Source organism: Pseudophryne corroboree, chromosome 3 (genome assembly GCF_028390025.1).
Source record: "Pseudophryne corroboree isolate aPseCor3 chromosome 3, aPseCor3.hap2, whole genome shotgun sequence".
NCBI classification, from domain to species: Eukaryota; Metazoa; Chordata; class Amphibia; order Anura; family Myobatrachidae; genus Pseudophryne; species Pseudophryne corroboree.
Window position 1 is genome coordinate 92,168,455 of NC_086446.1, and position 19,992 is coordinate 92,188,446.

The 19,992-nt window shown below is 47.9% G+C and overlaps 1 protein-coding gene across 3 annotated transcripts in view; it reads left to right on the forward strand.

Annotated features, from left to right (window-relative positions):
* Positions 1 to 19,992, forward strand: part of LOC135054837 (zinc finger protein 271-like) — a 231,537-nt gene that overhangs the window by 92,003 nt on the left and 119,542 nt on the right. For 2 of the 3 annotated variants that reach the window (XM_063958223.1, XM_063958222.1), the window contains exon 3: positions 2,655 to 5,479. In XM_063958223.1, the coding sequence (XP_063814293.1) occupies positions 2,655 to 4,930 (2,276 nt within the window). In that variant the 3' untranslated portion in view covers positions 4,931 to 5,479. Of the gene's footprint in view, positions 1 to 2,654; positions 5,480 to 19,992 lie in introns of those variants that run through there. The other variant, XM_063958225.1, reaches the window with a different exon arrangement.

Here is a 19,992-nt window from a genome sequence, read left to right on the forward strand (position 1 = left end):
TGTTTTCAGCGTTTCACCTGAACCAACCTATTTGTGGTGCCTGCGGCTACTAGGGACTTGGAGGACTCCAAGTTGCTAGACGTTGTCAGGGCCCTGAAAATATATGTTTCCAGGACGGCTGGAGTCAGGAAATCTGACTCGCTGTTTATCCTGTATGCACCCAACAAGCTGGGTGCTCCTGCTTCTAAGCAGACTATTGCTCGTTGGATTTGTAGTACAATTCAGCTTGCACATTCTGTGGCAGGCCTGCCACAGACAAAAATCTGTAAATGCCCACTCCACAAGGAAGGTGGGCTCATCTTGGGCGGCTGCCCGAGGGGTCTCGGCTTTACAACTTTGCCGAGCAGCTACTTGGTCAGGAGCAAATACGTTTGTAAAATTCTACAAAATTGATATCCTGGCTGAGGAGGACCTGGAGTTCTCTCATTTGGTGCTGCATAGTCATCCGCACTCTCCCGCCCGTTTGGGAGCTTTGGTATAATCCCCATGGTCCTTACGGAGTCCCCAGCATCCACTTAGGACGTTAGAGAAAATAAGAATTTACTTACCGATAATTCTATTTCTCATAGTCCGTAGTGGATGCTGGGCGCCCATCCCAAGTGCGGATTGTCTGCAATACTGGTACATAGTTATTGTTACCAAAAAATCGGGTTATTGCTGTAGTGAGCCATCTTTTCTAGAGGCTCCTCTGTTATCATGCTGTTAACTGGGTTCAGATCACAAGTTGTACGGTGTGGCTGGTATGAGTCTTACCCGGGATTCAAAATCCTTCCTTATTGTGTACGCTCGTCCGGGCACAGTATCCTAACTGAGGCTTGGAGGAGGGTCATGGGGGGAGGAGCCAGTGCACACCAGATAGTCCTAAAGCTTTCTTTAGATGTGCCCAGTCTCCTGCGGAGCCGCTATTCCCCATGGTCCTTACGGAGTCCCCAGCATCCACTACGGACTATGAGAAATAGAATTATCGGTAAGTAAATTCTTATTTTTTTTCTGCGAGAATCCAGACTGCGCATGTGAGAGTCTGGACATGCCGGGGGGAGAGTGTGTGTGTGGTTGTGGGGGTCGGGGGGCGCCTCAGGCCTTAAAGGCACACTAGCAGTGATATCCAGGCTTCAGCACGGATGGTTAAATCAAATTAACTGAGGTACTAATTTAGTCACCTGTGCTCAAGCATGGATATCACTAAAACCTGGATTGTTAGTGTGCCCTGAGGACAGAGGTTGAGAATTCCTGCTCTAGAAGATTAGCCTGGATAAGTGGAGCTGAAAATACCTGATAAAATGTTGCCAGCAGATTGCTGGCCTGACAATAGCCCTTGTATATACATATATAGCATACTTACCTACTCTCCCAGTTGCAGGAGACTCACAATTTTTTGGGCAGTCCCCCCGCACCCCACGTAAGAGTGGCTGAATCTCCGCATTCCACCCACATCCCAGTGAAGTGGGCAGTATGGTGAACTAAAACAGGGAAATCGCCAGTCCATAGGGACGGGCAGGGCTAAATTGAGCCGAATAGCATCATTTTAGCTCCGTCTCCTCAGCATGGACTGCAAATCGTGGGATTTTGACAAGTTGGGGACAGGGACTAATGACGTGGAGGTCTGGCCCTGCCCCTGATTGCTGGTCTGACGAAAGAGCCAAATTAAACAAACTGTTCACCAGGGAGAAAAAAGAGACCTGTGTAATCTTAATAGAGGTAATATCCAATTAATGCATTGGTTAACATATAGGTAAGGTGAAAAAAAAGAATCAAATAAGGCAGGGGTGGGGAACCTTTGGCCCTCCAGCTGTTGTTGAACTACACATACCAGCATACTTTGCTACAGTTTTGCTATTTGGCCAAGCTAAGACTGTTGCAGGGCATGCTGGGGTGTGTAGTTCAAAAACAGCTGGAGGGTCGAAGGTTCCCCATCACTGATTAAAGGGATAACGCTACTAGTAAAGCTAATGGGTGCTACCCAATTGCATATGTGTAGAAAATAGTATATGCTGATACCGACCTATCTAGTAGTACACAATGGGGGTAATTCAAATGTTTGAAAAGTCAGCTGGGTGTCTGTTTTTTCCTGGCTATTAGATAGACCCAACCGACTTTTCAAACATTTGAATTTCCCCCAATGTATCCCCGTTATATTATAGTGTCAGTAAGTGAGTGATAACAATCTCACAGTAGTTACACCAATGTGCAGCAGAAAGTGAATACCTGTGTTACCAAAGTAGGTCCGTGGTGGCGCCGTAGCTATCTGTGGGGTCAGACTGGGGCAACAAGTCGACCCAACATGCATGACAGGCACGTTTCACCTTAGAAAAGGATTTCTCAATTGGATCAAATTGAGAAAGCCTTTTCTAAAGTGAAACGTGCATGTCATGTATGTTGGGTTAACTTGGTGCACCAGTCTGACCCCACGGATAGCAATGGTAACACAGGTATTCCCTTTTCCAGATAATAAAAGTGCAGGGGAAATATTACAAATATTTTCTACTGTAACTGACAACAATTTGAGCAACCGTATAGTGCAATGGTGTCCGGTGGCACATCGCTTGTATTTAAATAACCCCTAAAATTATCTCTGTGGGAATGCAATTGCTAGTAGCATTTTTCATCTTTATTATCCTAGTTTTGTCATATAACAATATATTTCTCTTCAACAGATTTCTCTGATGATACACATATACCTGGATTATATCCTACACCTATGTCCTCACTGGATTATATAACTGACAATCACAGTATTGTTGTGAATATCCAGCCTGCCAAGTATTCATCAAGCGAAGTACAAAACTCAATCAACTGTCTTGAAGATATTAATGGTAAACCAGCTTTATGTGAAGAAGAAAATCTGACCACCAACTATAAACCTATAGATCACACACAGTATACAGCTACTCATATTAAGGAGGAACCAGTCTCCTGTGACGGAGATCTCACACACACTGACATGTATACACCAACAGGTCATACACAGTATACATCTACTCATATTAAGGAGGAATCATCCTCATATGATGGAGGAGGCCTCACCCAAACTGACATGTCTATACCCACAGGTCATACACAGTATACATCTACTCATATTAAGGAGGAACCAGTCTCATGTGTCGGAGGAGACCTCACACACACTGATAATTATACTCCCACATATCATACACAGAATACATCTATTAAGGAGGCACCAGTCTCATGTGTCGGAGGAGACCTCACAAACACTGATAATTGTACTCCCACATATCATACACAGAATACAGCTACTCACATTAAGGAGGAATCAGTGTCATGTAATGGAAGAGACCTCACACACACTGGTAATTATACTCCCACATATACACAGTATACATCTACTAATATTAAGGAGGAACCAGTCTCAGGTGATGGAGAAGACCTCACAGATACTGATAATTATGCTCCCACATATCCTACAAAGTATACATCTACTCATATTAAGGAGGAATCAGTGTCATGTGATGGAGGAGACATCACACACACTGACATGTATGCACCCACAGGTCATACACAGTATACACCTACTCGTATTAAGGTGGAACCAGCCTCATGTGATGGAGAAGACCACACCCATACTGACGTGTATACACCCACAGGTCATACACCGTATACACCTACTCATATTAAAGAGGAACCAGTCTCATGTGATGGAGGAGACCTCACACACACTGATAATTATACTCCCACAGATCATACACAGTATACTTGCAGTATGGCGCACAATACAAATGACCAGAGACATCAGTTATTAGAGAAACTGTACTTTTGCTGTGAATGTGGGAAAGGATTTACGAGTAATGCAGGTCTTGTTATACATCGCAATACTCACACAGGGAAGAAGCCATATTCCTGCTCTGAGTGTGGGAGAGGTTTTAACAGTAACTCTAATCTTGTTAAACATCAGAGAACTCACACAGGAGAGAAACGATTTTCTTGTCCTGAATGCGGGAAATGTTTTAGCAGTAGCTCAAATCTTGTTGTACACCGGAGGATTCACACGGGAGAGAAGCCCTATTCCTGCTCTGAGTGCGGGAAATCTTTCACCACAAACTTAAATCTGATCAGACATCAGAGAAGTCACACGGGAGAGAAGCCCTATTCCTGTTCTGAGTGTGGGAAATCTTTCACCACGAACTTAGATCTGATCAGACATCAAAGAAGTCACACGGGAGAGAAGCCCTATTCCTGTTCTGAGTGCGGGAAATCTTTCACCACTAACTTAGATCTGATCAGACATCAGAGAAGTCACACTGGCGAGAAGCCCTATGTGTGTTCCGAGTGTGGGAAGTGCTTTAACACAAAAAAGAGCCTGGTTGGGCATCAGAGAACTCACACTGGGGAGAAGCCCTATGTGTGCTCCGAGTGTGGGAAGTGCTTTTACAGAAAAAAAAGCCTGGTTGGGCATCAGAGAAGTCACACAGGAGAGAAGCCCTATGTGTGCTCCGAGTGTGGGAAGTGCTTCAACTCAAAAAAGAGCCTGGTTGGGCATCAGAGAAGTCACACAGGAGAGAAGCCCTATTCCTGCTCTGAGTGCAGGAAATCTTTCACCACTAACTTAGATCTGATCAGACATCAGAGAAGTCACACAGGAGAGAAGCCCTATGTGTGTTCCGAGTGTGGGAAGTGCTTTAACACAAAAAAGAGCCTGGTTGGACATCAGAGAACTCACACTGGGGAGAAGCCCTATGTGTGCTCCGAGTGTGGGAAGTGCTTTAACAGAAAAGCGCACCTGGTTGTGCATCAGAGAACTCACACGGGAGAGAAACCATTTCCCTGCTGTGAGTGTGGGAAACGTTTTGTCAGTACCTCAGATCTTATTAGGCACCAGAGAATACACACGGAAGAGAGACCCTTTCCTTGTTCTGAATGCGGCAAATGTTTTAAGAGTTGTTCAAATCTTCTCACTCATCTGAAAGTTCACAGTTGAGGAACCATTTTTTGGATGTTGAATGTGGGAATTATTGGGCATGATCTCTGCACTTAGAGGCAGTGATGCTAACCATTACCTCAACTGTACTGTCCATAAGCCACAAACGGATTCTGACTATCATTTTGTAGCATGCAATAGAGAAATGTTAGCTGGAATCTGGTTGCGAGGTCCAACACCACCACTTTCCGTTTGTAGAAGGTTTAGTAAATCTGTACCCCTTTCAGTTGATTGCTGTGAAAGAAATACGTGAATTGTTAGGTTTCTTGTCACTTTTGTAGCAATCACCGGCAGCAGTGACTGATGCCTAATTAGTGTGCTTTGGATATAATTTTTGGACATGCATCAGATTTTACATCATTTACTCTGTAACATTGGACAATTTCTCATTTCGGCAAGTCAGCTGATTGTCAGAATTTTCTCAGTATGATTCTTGTGTATTTTTATAGTGCTCTGTCAGGGCTGAAATAAATGTCCCTATAAAGCTGTTCTATTTATATGACTTTTTTTTATTCCGGTGTGAGAATATTAAACTTGATCATTATGTACAGAGCTATACAAGTGTTCTAGTTTTGTTTTATTCTACTAATGACAAATGTGTGTATAACTGAGACAGGGCGGTGCCATTGAGGAGCCCGGCAAAGCCAGTCTGCAAGTGATGGAGGTTTATGGTTTCTACCCTGACAGGAGCTGACAAAGCCTTAAGCTGTGTGCGATGGCATGGTCCAAGTCACATTGGCACCAAGTTAAAGATACCTCCATGGGCGCAAATAGTAAAAGGGGTTTATGTACCTAGTCAGGTACAGGTGGCAGATGCTGAAGACAAGATGATGCTACTCCTTAGAATTAAGAAACCTCTAAAAGGGAGTGTCCATCACCCAAACACACCCTACACCCCCCTCCCCCCTTCCCCCTCCTTATCCAAGCCATCTTGAAAAAATGGTCTCCTGTTCAAATGGACATATGGAGCTTTGGCCGAGGAGATGGCTCTATGATGACAGTTGTGTGTTGGATCATTAGTAAAAAAAGAAAAAGGTGCAGCTGGCTTGGTTTCCCTTTAGAAAACACTAGTCTAGGGGCAGATGTATTAAGCCTGGAGAAGTGATAAAGCAGTGATAAGTGGAAGGTGATAATGCACCAGCCAATCAGCTCCTAAATGTAAATGAACATATTGGAGCTGATTGGCTGGTGTTGCATCACCTTGCACTTATCACTGCTTTATCACTTCTCCAGGCAGGCCCGGCCCGCCCGTTACACGCACGGGTAAGGCACCGCAGTGAAGAAGGCGCCGCCGGCAGCCTGGACCACGCGCCTCTCCTGCCTGCCGTCCTGCGGCTGCCCCTCAGTCTGGTCTCCGGCAGTGACGGCGGAGTGTATAACTCAAATCAGGTGCTGGTTCGTTAGCCAATCAGAGCTCGCGGACCGGCGCCTGATTTGAGATATACACGCTGGCGCTGCAGTCACCGCCGGAGACCAGACTGAGGGGCAGAGCGGCAGGCAGGAGAAGCGCGCGCTGCGCTCTCCACAAAGAAAACAGGCAGCACAACGGTGAGCAGCACTGTGGGGGCATATGTCTATGTGGCACTGTGGGGGCATATGTGGCACTGTGGGGGCATATCTTTATCTGGCACTGTGGGCACATGGCAATGTGGGGGCATATCTGTATCTGGTACTGTGGGGTCATATGTGGCACTATGGGGGCATATCTGTATCTGGTACAGTGGGGGCATATGTGGCACTGTGGGCATATATAGCACTGTGGGGGTATAGCTGTATGTGGCACTGTGGGGTCATGTGTGGCACTGTGGGCACATGGCAATGTGGGGGCATATCTGTATCTGGCACTGTGGGGTCATATCTGGCACTGTGGGGGTATATATGGCACTGTGGGGGCATATCTGTATGTGGCACTGTGGGGTCATGTGTGGCACTGTGGCACATGGCAATGTGGGGGCATATCTGTATCTGGCACTGTGGGGGTATATATGGCACTGTGGGGGCATATCTGTATGTGGCACTGTGGGGGTATATATGGCACTGTGGGGGCATATCTGTATGTGGCACTGTGGGGGCATATCTGGCACTGTGGGCACATGGCACTGTGGGGGCATATCTGGCACTGTGGGCACATGGCACTGCGGGGGCATATCTTTATGTGGCACTGTGGGGTCATATGTGGCACTGTGGGGGCATATCTGTATCTGGCACTGTGGGGTCATGTGTGGCACTGTGGGGTCATGTGTGGCACTGTGGGCACATGGCAATGTGGGGGCATATCTGTATCTGGCGGGTCATGTGTGGCACTGTGGGCACATGGCAATGTGGGGGCATATCTGTATCTGGCACTGTGGGGTCATATGTGGCACTGTGGGGGCATATCTGGCACTGTGGGCACATGGCACTGTGGGGCATATCTGTATGTGGCACTGTGGGGGCATATCTGGAACTGTGGGCACATGGCACTGTGGGGGCATATCTGTATGTGGCACTGTGGGGGCATATCTAGCACTGTGGGCACATGGCACCCACTATCTCCCTGTGACCCCAGCCTCCTCAGTCACCCACTATCTCCATCACCTCTGTCACCCAGTCACGCACTTTCTCCCTGTCACTGACAATCTCCCTGGAACCCTGGGGGTACTATTGTGTTGCCACGCCCCTTCCTTGTGAGACCACACCTCTTTTAAAAATTGATCCCATCAATGGGCGCTAAATTCTAAATTCGCTTACCAAAAAAATTAAGCTCGGGCCGGCCCTGTCTCCAGGCTTAATACATCTGCCCCATCGATGATCATTCCTTATTATAACAAAATATCTGTGTGCAGGACACAGACGTTTAGGCTAGAAGCCTTCCATTGCCAAGGCAGGAGACCCAGCCCTGATAGCAATGTATGCCCTGGAGAAACTGCAGGGAAACCAGCCAGCCAGAACACACAGGAACTGAGGACAGACTCAAAATGCATCAGCACACCACTACCTGGTTGCCAATCCAGAGCCCTTTTGCTGGAAGGTCTGCCACAACTGGCCCAGGGGTAAAAGGGAGAAACAAGCAGCTGTTTAGTGAATTACATTTTTTTTATTGGCAAGAATGAATGAACCTTGACTGAAAGCACAAGGCAACACTCCCAACAGCAAATCACACAATGCATTGTGGGGCTTGTTGATGTGAAACTCAAATACTTGTAGCAGGATTACAAGTGGCAATAATATGGTCACCAGATCAGAGTCACTGTTGTTTTAGTATTACAGACAATAATGAAAGCTGTAGGATACCTTCCTTTTGGTTATCTACTGCAGAGGAGCTGTGGTCAATAATATAATCTCGCTACACATTGTGGGCCCTTTGTCTGGACCTTCTGAATGAAAGAGACAATTCTGAGTAGAGTCCGAGGCGGAGATATGCTCCAACTCCAGATTCAAGATACAAACTTATTATATGAATATCAGTGATCTTATTAACATTCACAGGCGTCAATGACGCGCCATTTCCCAGGCAGTCCTACAGATTAGTCTCTGAACATGAGGCTGATCATTATCTTGAAAACAAAAACAAACTGTAAACAGCATGAAGGGAAAGCCAATAAAGAATTTTTTTACCAAGACAAAGGGAACCAAAGACCAGCACAGCAGTGTTTGTTCTCTGTTCTTGAAAACAATGTTTATGTTATGAGCCACCACTGCGGGTCTCAGCCGCTGCTAGGCAACCAGGACACAGCGTCCTGACGGTCGCAGGAAAATGGACAAAAACTCAGCGATTTAACCAGTTTGAATGACCGGTTTTGTCCATTTTCCAATGTTTGGGAGCAAATGGTCAATTGTCATTTGCTCTCATTCATTACAAGATTTTCATTCCAACCAGGCATATCTGCCAGATAACTGTATAGTGTATGCCCAGCTTTACTTTTGGAGACTTGATGGTTATTATTTGATTTTCTCTGCTGTTTTACAAGACGGCCTGGACTGGCAACGTATATCACACTGTACACTCTCCTTTCCATCATCAGTTATATGTCAATGCAGCCTTTTGGAGAATACCATTGGGTAAAGACGGTCCAGCATGCTATGCACCCCTCTTTATACAACAAATCCACAGTAAGCATAGTACAAAAGGGGGGACACCCCTTTACTACTGAGATCATTGGCATCACCTTCATATATGTTTCCATATTTAAGTTAACATAATATAATAGCCTACTGTATTACACTAATGTTACTGTCTTTCTCCCCTATATATGGTCTGTGGAAGGAGAAAAATAAGGACTCTACAACCTTATCCTGACATCACCTACCTGACAGAAGTAATTGCTCTCCATGCACTTTTCTTTTTCTTACATATAAACCTGTTATTTTAGGTGTGAATTTAACTATTTAGTAAGAGACTTCCTAAAGAATATGCAGAAGTGTTGGCTCTAGGCTTATGGTATATAATGCATTAGCTCCTGGCACTTCTTTCTTGTGATATAAAAATACAGAAAGAGAAGTTATATAACACTTTCCTCAGTATGGTGCTTGGTATACTGTAATAATGTTATTGTACTGATGAAAAGATTCATCATGAACGAGTGGAGACTCTTTACTGACTCATCAAAAAGAATGCTCAGCGTAGCCAGAACTTTGTGGGCCCCATACCAACATTTTGAAGGGGCCCCCATCCCAATGCTTCTAGAGATACACTTCTCTACAGCATTTTTTATGTTATTCCCTATAGTAGTGCCCTAGTTAATTCCCTGAGCCATCGTAGAGCCTTATTTAATGTTATGCCCCATGGTAGTGCCCTAGTTTTCTTTATGAATCATAGTAGTGCTAAAGTTCACCCTATGTCACATTTCAGAGCTGCCAGTACACATTACTACACAGTACCCCCAATTCACATTATGATATATAGTGCTCCCCATTCATATTGTGACTCATTACAGTGACCCGGTTCATATTATATAACATTATAATGCCTTCCAGTTCATTTTATACCACACTACAATGAGCAGGTCCAGGGGCATACCGAGATATATTGCGGGCCCCAAGGAAAAAGTTTGAAAGGACTCCTACGTACCACCCAATGGCGAAAAATGTATATAACACATGTAACTTTGATAGGGAAGGTGGGCCCCTCTCAGCTCTGGGCCCCATAGCAGCTGCACTGCTTGCACCTATGGTGGCTACGCCCTTGCTCAGAGCAGTGTTCATATTGTTGACATTCTTCACAATTGATGACATGACTAGAATGTCGAAAAAATGTGGTCTAGCAGTGATTTACCTGGTTCAGTGGCTCTCACAGCTGCTGCAGTGTCTTCCAGGTCCGGTGGTCAGCTAATGGTGACGAGCAACTGTTCCTGTGGTGGTTCCAGAGGTATCACTAACCTCTACCCTCCCCTCCTGTAGCCTAATTCTCCTCCTAGTGCCTAACCCTAACCCTCCCCTCGCATTGTCTCACCCTGTAGTCTGTGCAATATGTTGACATGTTCTATGTCAACATTTCAATAACGTGTATGTAACTGCCAACATTGCATTATGGTGTCGACATGACTGCATCCTGTATTGATACACAATGGCAGCAAGTATGCTTCAATCCCAGTTGGTCAGTCTCTGCACCTGAAAGCCGTAATTCTTATGGAGCTCAACTACAAGGATCAAAGGTGGATGATATGTGGTGATATGAAAGTACTGTTTATTCCCCTTGGACAGCAACAAGGTTCCTAAAGTACTGTTGTTTTTTTGTACGAATGGTACAGCTGAGGGAAGGGCCAATACTGTATTGAAAAACAAAAGCCAAGCAGGGCTGGTTTAAACCTGGAAACAAAAATGTTATCCAGGAAAGTTTGATCACAGTAAAGCACTTCTACTCCCTCTTCAAATCAAACAAGGACTTATGAAGTAGTCTGTAAAAGCTTTGCCAAAAGAAGGAGAGTGTTTTAAGGAACTTAGTAAAAAGTTTCCAGGACTATCGGGGCTGGCAACAGATATCATGGGGCTCGTTACACCTATATATTTTTTTAGGGGTCCCTATGAGGTACAGACCAGTAGATTGAAAGCCTGCCTTACCTATAGGCGGTATCTCTACAGTGGGGAACCTCTGAAGAAATTGATCCTCCCTGGGCAGATTGTGACTTCAGTCAGTACTCACTATTCATGTAGGAGATCACATGAGTTGGAAAACGTCTGTTTGCAAAGGAATATAACCAATGTCTTTGTCATATAGGAGAGGTTCACACAGATAATTCATTGGAACAGAAGTTTTGGTACAGGGTAAAATTTGAACTTTCCTGATTTTATATTACCAATTGGTATTTTTCATTTGGTACCATTTGTATCACTGTTTCTTTAGAATGAAGATTACTGTCCCCAAGCCTTTACCTTCTAATCCTAATCTATAGCCTCTTTACCCAGTTCTCTTCAGTCTCATTACTCCTTTTGTCTCTCCAGCCCATGTGGTTCTCCAGCCTCATCCACAGAACCTGTCTCTCTAATCTGTCTCTTCTGCCCCCTAGAGTTCCCACTACATCCCTCCAGCACCACAGTGTCTTTGCAGCCACAGTGACTCTCCATCTAGCCTCAGTGTTTCTCCAGCCCCAGTGTCTCTCCAGCAGTAGCACGTTGTTCCAGCCCCCAGTGTCTCTCCAGCCAGCCTCAGTGTTTCTCCAGCCCGTGTCTCTCCAGCAGTAGCACGTTGTTCCAGCCCCCAGTGTCTCTCCAGCCAGCCTCAGTGTTTCTCCAGCCCCAGTGTCTCTTCAGCAGTAGCACGTTGTTCCAGCCCCCAATGTCTCTCCAGCTAGCCTCAGTGTTTCTCCAGCCCCAGTGTCTCTCCAGCAGTAGCACGTCGTTCCAGCCCCCAGTGTCTCTCCAGCCAGCGTCAGTGTTTCTTCAGCCCCAGTGTCTCTCCAGCAGTAGCATGTTGTTCCAGCCCCCAATGTCTCTCCAGCCAGCCTCAGTGTTTCTCCACCCCAGTGTCTCTCCAGCAGTAGCACGTTCCAGCCCCCAGTGTCTCTCCAGCAAGCCTCAGTGTTTCTCCAGCCCCAGTGTCTCTCCAGCAGTAGCACGGCGTTCCAGCCCCCAGTGTCTCTCCAGCCAGCCTCAGTGTTTCTCCAGCCCCAGTGTCTCTCCAGCAGTAGCATGTTGTTCCAGCCCCCAATGTCTCTCCAGCCAGCCTCAGTGTTTCTCCACCCCAGTGTCTCTCCAGCAGTAGCACGTTCCAGCCCCCAGTGTCTCTCCAGCAAGCCTCAGTGTTTCTCCAGCCCCAGTGTCTCTCCAGCAGTAGTACGGTGTTCCAGCCCCCAGTGTCTCTCCAGCCAGCCTCAGTGTTTCTCCAGCCCCAGTGTCTCTCCAGCAGTAGCACGTCGTTCCAGCCCCCAGTGTCTCTCCAGCCCGTGTCTCTCCAGCATTAGCACGTCGTTCCAGCCCCCAGTGTCTCTCCAGCCAGCGTCAGTGTTTCTTCAGCCCCAGCCCCCACAGTGTCTCCAGCCCGATTGTCTTTCCACCCCCCAGTATGCCTCCAGACCCAAGCAGGCCCGGTTTAGGTGTATAGTCTGTGATATCGGTTTTCACCAGATATGCGGCCTCTCCTATAGCAAGTCATAATTTGAGATTTCTGAAGGCATGGCAGGGATTTATCTGTTTTATCAATAGGCCATAGAGCTTTAATGGCCCGTGGAATAATCGGGCTGGCTGTTAAAAATCTTGTCCATATGAATTTATCTCAGACCCGTTCACTTTTATGCTTATTTTGAAACAGAGATGTTCTATCCATGCCCATTACCTTGGTCTTAATGGACCCCAAATCTTTCCAGTTATAGCCTCTGGCTTTAAATTTATTCACCGCCATTTGTAGTGCATCACGCAGTTGCTGAGGATTACTGGAAATCCGAGCCACACGGAGCATCTGCGAGTAAGGTAATCCCTTCTTTAGTGCCGCTGAATAATGGCTGCTAGCATCTAGGAGTGTTTTGCTATCGGTGCTCTTCAGTGGTGCAAGTAGAAAAAATGTCTTACAGGTACTGTGTTAGCGTGCGCCAAAAAATGGGTGTGGCCAAATCCCATATGGGGCGTGGCCAATGAAATTGTGGGCATGATACACATATGGGGGAGGGGCAGATACACATATGACCCCCACAGTGCCAGATACACGTTGCCCCACAGTGCCAGATACACGAATGCCCCACAGTGCCAGATACACGAATGCCCCACAGTGCCAGATACACGAATGCCCCACAGTGCCAGATACACGAATGCCCCACAGTGCCAGATACACGTTGCCCCCACAGTGCCAGATACACGTTGCCCCCCACAGTGCCAGATATACATTGCTCACAACAGTGCCAGATATACAGATGTGTCCTGATATATCGTTGCTGCGTACCGCATAGCGGGCGCCATGCAACTCGTGCCAGCTCCTTGCGCTATAACTCCTGTTATAAGTTGCGTTGTAAATGTGACGTCACGTTATAATTGTAACATGCATTCTACTTTCTGTCCACCAGATGTCGCTTTTCCTAAACTCTACAGCGAATGCCTCAAATAGCCAACGGACCCTTCGTAGCTTCACCTGCTGATTGGCTGATGGGTTCAAATCCTAGCGGGACCAGAATTTTTTTTTGTGTGGATTTATTTATATATATATATATATATATATATATATATATATTTTTTATTTTTTTTAATGAAATAAACTTATTTGGTCTGTTTATTCTTTCCTGCTGAGCTCGTTGTAACAAAGCACCTACCGCAACCACGGTGCACACGTTCACTATCAATATTGTCGTTACATTGGGGGAAAATAAGAATTTACTCACCGGTAATTCTATTTCTCGTAGTCCGTAGTGGATGCTGGGTACTCCGTAAGGACCATGGGGATAGACGGGCTCCGCAGGAGACTGGGCACTCTTAAAAGAAAGATTAGGTACTATATCTGGTGTGCACTGGCTCCTCCCTCTATGCCCCTCCTCCAGACCTCAGTTAGGGAAACTGTGCCCGGAAGAGCTGACATTACTAGGAAAGGATTTGGAATCCAGGGTAAGACTCATACCAGCCACACCAATCACACCGTACAACTCGTGATAACTATACCCAGTTAACAGTATGAACAACAGCTGAGCCTCATTCAACAGATGGCTCAGAACAATAACCCTATAGTTAAGCAATAACTATATACAAGTATTGCAGAGGTCCGCACTTGGGACGGGCGCCCAGCATCCACTACGGACTACGAGAAATAGAATTACCGGTGAGTAAATTCTTATTTTCTCTGACGTCCTAGTGGATGCTGGGTACTCCGTAAGGACCATGGGGATTATACCAAAGCTCCCAAACGGGCGGGAGAGTGCGGATGACTCTGCAGCACCGAATGAGCAAACTCAAGGTCCTCCTCAGCCAGGGTATCAAACTTGTAGAATTTTGCAAACGTGTTTGATCCCGACCAGGTAGCAGCTTGGCAAAGTTGTAAAGCCGAGACCCCTCGGGCAGCCGCCCAAGAAGAGCCCACCTTCCTCGTGGAATGGGCTTTTACTGATTTAGGATGCGGCAGTCCAGCCGCAGAATGTGCAAGTTGAATCGTGCTACAGATCCAGCGAGCAATAGTCTGCTTAGAAGCAGGAGCACCCAGCTTGTTGGGTGCAAGCAGGATAAACAGCGAGTCAGTTTTTCTGACTCTAGCCGTCCTGGAAACATAGATTTTCAGGGCCCGGACTACGTCCAGCAACTTGGAATCCTCCAAGTCCTGAGTAGCCGCAGGCACCACAATAGGTTGGTTCAAATGAAACGCTGATACCACCTTAGGGAGAAATTGGGGACGAGTTCTCAATTCTGCCCTGTCCATATGGAAGATCAGATAAGGGCTTTTACATGACAAAGCCTCCAATTCTGACACACGCCTAGCCGAAGCCAAGGCCAAAAGCATGACCACTTTCCACGTGAGATACTTCAACTCCACGGTATGAAGTGGCTCAAACCAATGTGATTTTAGGAAATCCAACACTACGTTGAGATCCCAAGGTGCCACTGGAGGCACAAAAGGGGGCTAAATATGCAGCACTCCCTTAACAAACGTCTGAACTTCAGGCAGTGAAGCCAGTTCTTTTTGAAAGAAAATAGACAGGGCCGAAATCTGGACCTTTATGGATCCCAATTTTAGGCCCATAGTCACTCCTGACTGTAGGAAGTGCAGAAATCGACCCAGCTGAAATTCTTCTGTTGGGGCCTTCATGGCCTCACACCAAGCAACATATTTTCGCCATATGCGGTGATAATGTTTTGCTGTCACATCCTTCCTAGCTTTTATCAGCGTAGGAATGACTTCAACCGGAATGCCCTTTTCCATCAGGATCCGGCGTTCAACCGCCATGCCGTCAAACGCAGCCGCGGTAAGTCTTGGAACAGACAGGGCCCCTGCTGTAGCAGGTCCTGTCGGAGCGGCAGAGGCCAAGGGTCCTCTGAGATCATTTCTTATAGTTCCGGGTACCAAGTTCTTCTTGGCCAATCCGGAATGATGATTATAGTTCTTACTCCTCTCTTTCTTATTATCCTCAGTACCTATGGTATGAGAGGAAGAGGAGGGAACACATAAACCGACTGGTACACCCACGGTGTCACTAGAGCGTCCACAGCTATCGCCTGAGGGTCCCTTGACCTGGCGCAATATCTTTTTAGCTTTTTGTTGAGGCGGGATGCCATCATGTCCACCTGTGGCCTTTCCCAACGATTTACAATCAGCTGGAAGACTTCTGGATGAAGTCCCCACTCTCCCGGGTGGAGGTCGTGCCTGCTGAGGAAGTCTGCTTCCCAGTTGTCCACTCCCGGAATGAACACTGCTGACCGTGCTATCACGTGATTCTCCGCCCATCGGAGAATCCTTGTGGCTTCTGCCATTGCCATCCTGCTTCTTGTGCCGCCCTGTCGGTTTACATGGGCGACCGCCGTGATGTTGTCTGACTGAATCAGCACCGGCTGGTTTTGAAGCAGGGGTTTTGCTTGACTTAGGGCATTGTAAATGGCCCTTAGTTCCAGAATATTTATGTGTAGGGAAGTCTCCTGACTCGACCATTGTCCTTGGAAGTTTCTTCCCTGAGTGACTGCCCCCCAACCTCGGAGGCTTGCATCCGTGGTCACCAGGACCCAGTCCTGAATGCTGAATCTGCGGCCCTCGAGAAGATGAGCACTCTGCAGCCACCACAGCAGAGACACCCTGGCCCTCGGGGACAGGGTGATCAACCGATGCATCTGAAGATGCGATCTGGACCACTTGTCTAACAGATCCCACTGAAAGATCCTTGCATGGAACCTGCCGAAGGGAATTGCTTCGTAAGAAGCTACCATCTTTCCCAGGACTCGCGTGCAGTGATGCACCGACACCCAGGGCCGTAACTACGTGTGTGCCAAGTGGGCTTGGTACACAGCGCAGTTGCCCTGAGGGCGCACGGCCAGCGGCATGTAATGAGTCAAATTGACTCATTACATGCCGCCTCTGCTGTGTGCGCCGCGCTGTGGAGGGAGAAGAGGACCAGCGCCGGGCAGCGGAGAAGGAGGAGGAGGGAGGGGGAGCAGGGAGCCGCAGCAGCGCTATGTCATTGGTAGTAAGCGCCGCTGCAGCATCCCCCTCTCCTTCTGTATTGGCTGCCCAGCGCTGCTGTGGATGCTGGGATGCGGTTCCTCCATCCCAGCATCCACAGCAGCGTCGGGCAGCCAATACGGAAGGAGAGGGGGATGCTGCAGCGGCGCTTACTACCAATGAAATAGCGCTGCTGCGGCTCCCTGCTCCCCCTCCCCCCTCCTCCTCCCCCCTCCTCCTCCTTCTCACCTCACTGCCTGCACCGAGGGAGCTGCACGAGGAGCCTGACTGCCAGCAGGGAGATGGTAAGTATATCTCTCTTTCTCTCTCTCTCTCTCTCTCAGGGGTTCACCGTCTGCCGCAATGTGTAAAAAGGGGGATGGCTGCCGCAATGTGTAAAAAGGGGGACTGGCTGTAAAAAGGGGGCCTGGCTGCCGCAATGTGTAAAAAGGGGGCCTGGCTGCCGCAATGTGTAAAAAGGGGGACTGGCTGCCGCAATGTGTAAAAAGGGGGCCTGGCTGCCGCAATGTGTAAAAAGGGGGCCTGGCTGCCGCAATGTGTAAAAAGGGGGACAAAAGGGGTACTGGCTGCCGCAATGTGTAAAAAGGGGTACTGGCTGCCGCAATGTGTAAAGAGGGGGCCTGGCTGCCGCAATGTGTAAAAATGGGGACTGGCTGCCGCAATGTGTAAAAAGGGGGCCTGGCTGCCGCAATGTGTAAAAAGGGGGACTGGCTGCCGCAATGTGTAAAAAGGGGGACTGTCTGCTGTAATGTGTAAAAAGGGGGACGCTGTCTGCTGTAATGTATAAAAGGGGCTCTACCTGGTGTAGTGGCGCAACTGTGCAGCGTAATTTGAATAATGTAGACTACTGTGCACCGTAGTATGAATTGCTATTATTTTGTGGCCACGCCCCTTCCCCGTGAAGCCACGCCCCTATAAATTTTTCATGCGCCTACGGCGCGCACTGCCCCTATCTTACATGGGGGGGGGGGCGCCACTGTCGTTTATTGCACACAGCGCTAAAATGCCTAGTTACGGCACTGCCGACACCTGTTTTGGTTTCAGGAGGTCTCTGACCAGAGATGACAACTCCTTGGCCTTCTCCTCCGGGAGAAACACCTTCTTCTGTTCTGTGTCCAGAATCATACCCAAGAACAGCAGACGCGTCGTAGGAACCAGCTGCGACTTTGGGATATTCAGAATCCAGCCATGCTGTTGTAGCACTTCCTGAGATAGTGCTACTCCGACCAACAACTGCTCCTTGGACCTCGCCTTTATCAGGAGATCGTCCAAGTACGGGATAATTATAACTCCCTTCTTTCGAAGGAGTATCATCATTTCGGCCATTACCTTGGTAAATACCTTCGGTGCCGTGGACAGACCAAACGGCGTCTGGAATTGGTAATGGCAGTCCTGTACCACAAATCGGAGGTACTCCTGGTGAGGTGGGTAAATGGGGACATGTAGGTAAGCATCCTTGATGTCCAGTGATACCATAAAATCCCCCTCTTCCAGGCTTGCAATAACCGCCCTGAGCGATTCCATTTTGAACTTGAACTTCCTTATATAAGTGTTCAAGGAATTCAAATTTAGAATGGGTCTCACCGAACCGTCTGGTTTCGGTACCACAAACATTGTGGAATAGTAACCTCGTCCCTGTTGAAGGAGGGGAACTTTGATTATCACCTGCTGGAGGTACAGCTTGTGAATTGCTGCCAATACTACCTCCCTTTTCTTGGGAGTAGCTGGCAAGGCTGATTTGAGGTAACGGCGAGGGGGAGACGTCTCGAACTCCAGCTTGTATCCCTGAGATACCACTTGTAGAACCCAGAGATCCACCTGTGAGCGAACCCACTGGTCGCTGAAGTTCCGGAGACGGGCCCCCACCGCACCTGGCTCCAGCTGTGGAGCCCCAGCGTCATGCGGTGGACTTAGTGGAAGCAGGGGAGGATTTTTGTTCCTGGGAACTGGCTGACTGGTGCAGCTTTTTCCCTCTACCCCTGCCTCTGGGCAGAAAGGACGCGCCTCTGACCCGCTTGCCTTTCTGGGGCCGAAAGGACTGTACTTGATAATACGGTGCTTTCTTAGGCTGTGAGGGAACCTGAGGTAAAAAAGTCGACTTCCCAGCTGTTGCTGTGGACACGAGGTCCGAGAGACCGTCCCCAAACAATTCCTCACCCTTATAAGGCAAAACTTCCATGTGCCTTTTAGAATCAGCATCACCTGTCCACGGCCGAGTCCATAATACTCTCCTGGCAGAAATGGACATTGCATTAATTCTAGATACCAGCCGGCAAATGTCCCTCTGTGCATCCCTCATATATAAGACTACGTCTTTAATATGCTCTATGGTTAGCAAAATAGTATCCCTGTCAAGGGAATCAATTTTATCTGACAGGGAATCAGACCATGCTGCTGCAGCACTACACATCCATGCTGAAGCAATAGCAGGTCTCAGTATAGTACCTGAGTGTGTCTACACAGACTTCAGGATAGCCTCCTGCTTTCTATCTGCAGGCTCCTTTAAGGCGGCCGTATCCTGAGACGGCAGGGCCACCTTTTTTGATAAGCGTGTGAGCGCCTTGTCCACCCTAGGGGATGTCTCCCAGCGTAACCTATCCGTTGGCGGGAAAGGGTACGCCATTAGTAACCGCTTAGAAATCACTAATTTCTTATCTGGGGAACACCACGCTTCCTCACATAATTCATTTAACTCATCAGATGGGGGTAAAGTCACTGGCTGCTTTTTCTCCCCAAACAGAATACCCTTTTTTGTGGTAACCGGGTTAATGTCAGAAATGTGCAACACATTTTTCATTGCCGTAATCATGCATCGGATGGCCCTTGTGGATTGTACATTTGTCTCATCCTCGTCGACACTGGAGTCAGACTCCGTGTCGACATCTGTGTCTGCCATCTGAGGTAGCGGGCGTTTTTGAGCCCCTGATGGCCTCTGAGACGCTTGGGCAGGCGCGGGCTGAGATGCCGGCTGTCCCAAAGCTGTTAAGTCATCGAACCTTTTATGCAAGGAGTTGACACTGTCGGTTAATACCTTCCACATATCCATCCACTCTGGTGTCGGCTCCTGCTCCGCCTCCACGTAAGCGTCCTCATCAAACATGTCGACACAGCCGTACCGACACACCGCACACACACACAGGGAATGCTCTGACTGAGGACAGGACCCCACAAAGTCCTTTGGGGAGACAGAGAGAGAGTATGCCAGCACACACCAGAGCGCTATATAACAGAGGGATTTACACCAATACAAAGTGAATTTTCCCCCAATGGCTGCTTATTATCACAATTGCGCCTAAATTTATGTGCCCCCCCCCTCTCTTTTTTACCCTTTCCGTAGTGTATACTGCAGGGGAGAGCCTGGGGAGCGTCCTTCCAGCGGAGCTGTGAAGAGAAAATGGCGCTGGCTGTGCTGAGGAAGATAGCCCCGCCCCTTCAGCGGCTTCTCCCGCTTTTTTAATAATATTTATGGCGGGGGATTAGGCACATATACAGTTTAGAACTGTATTAT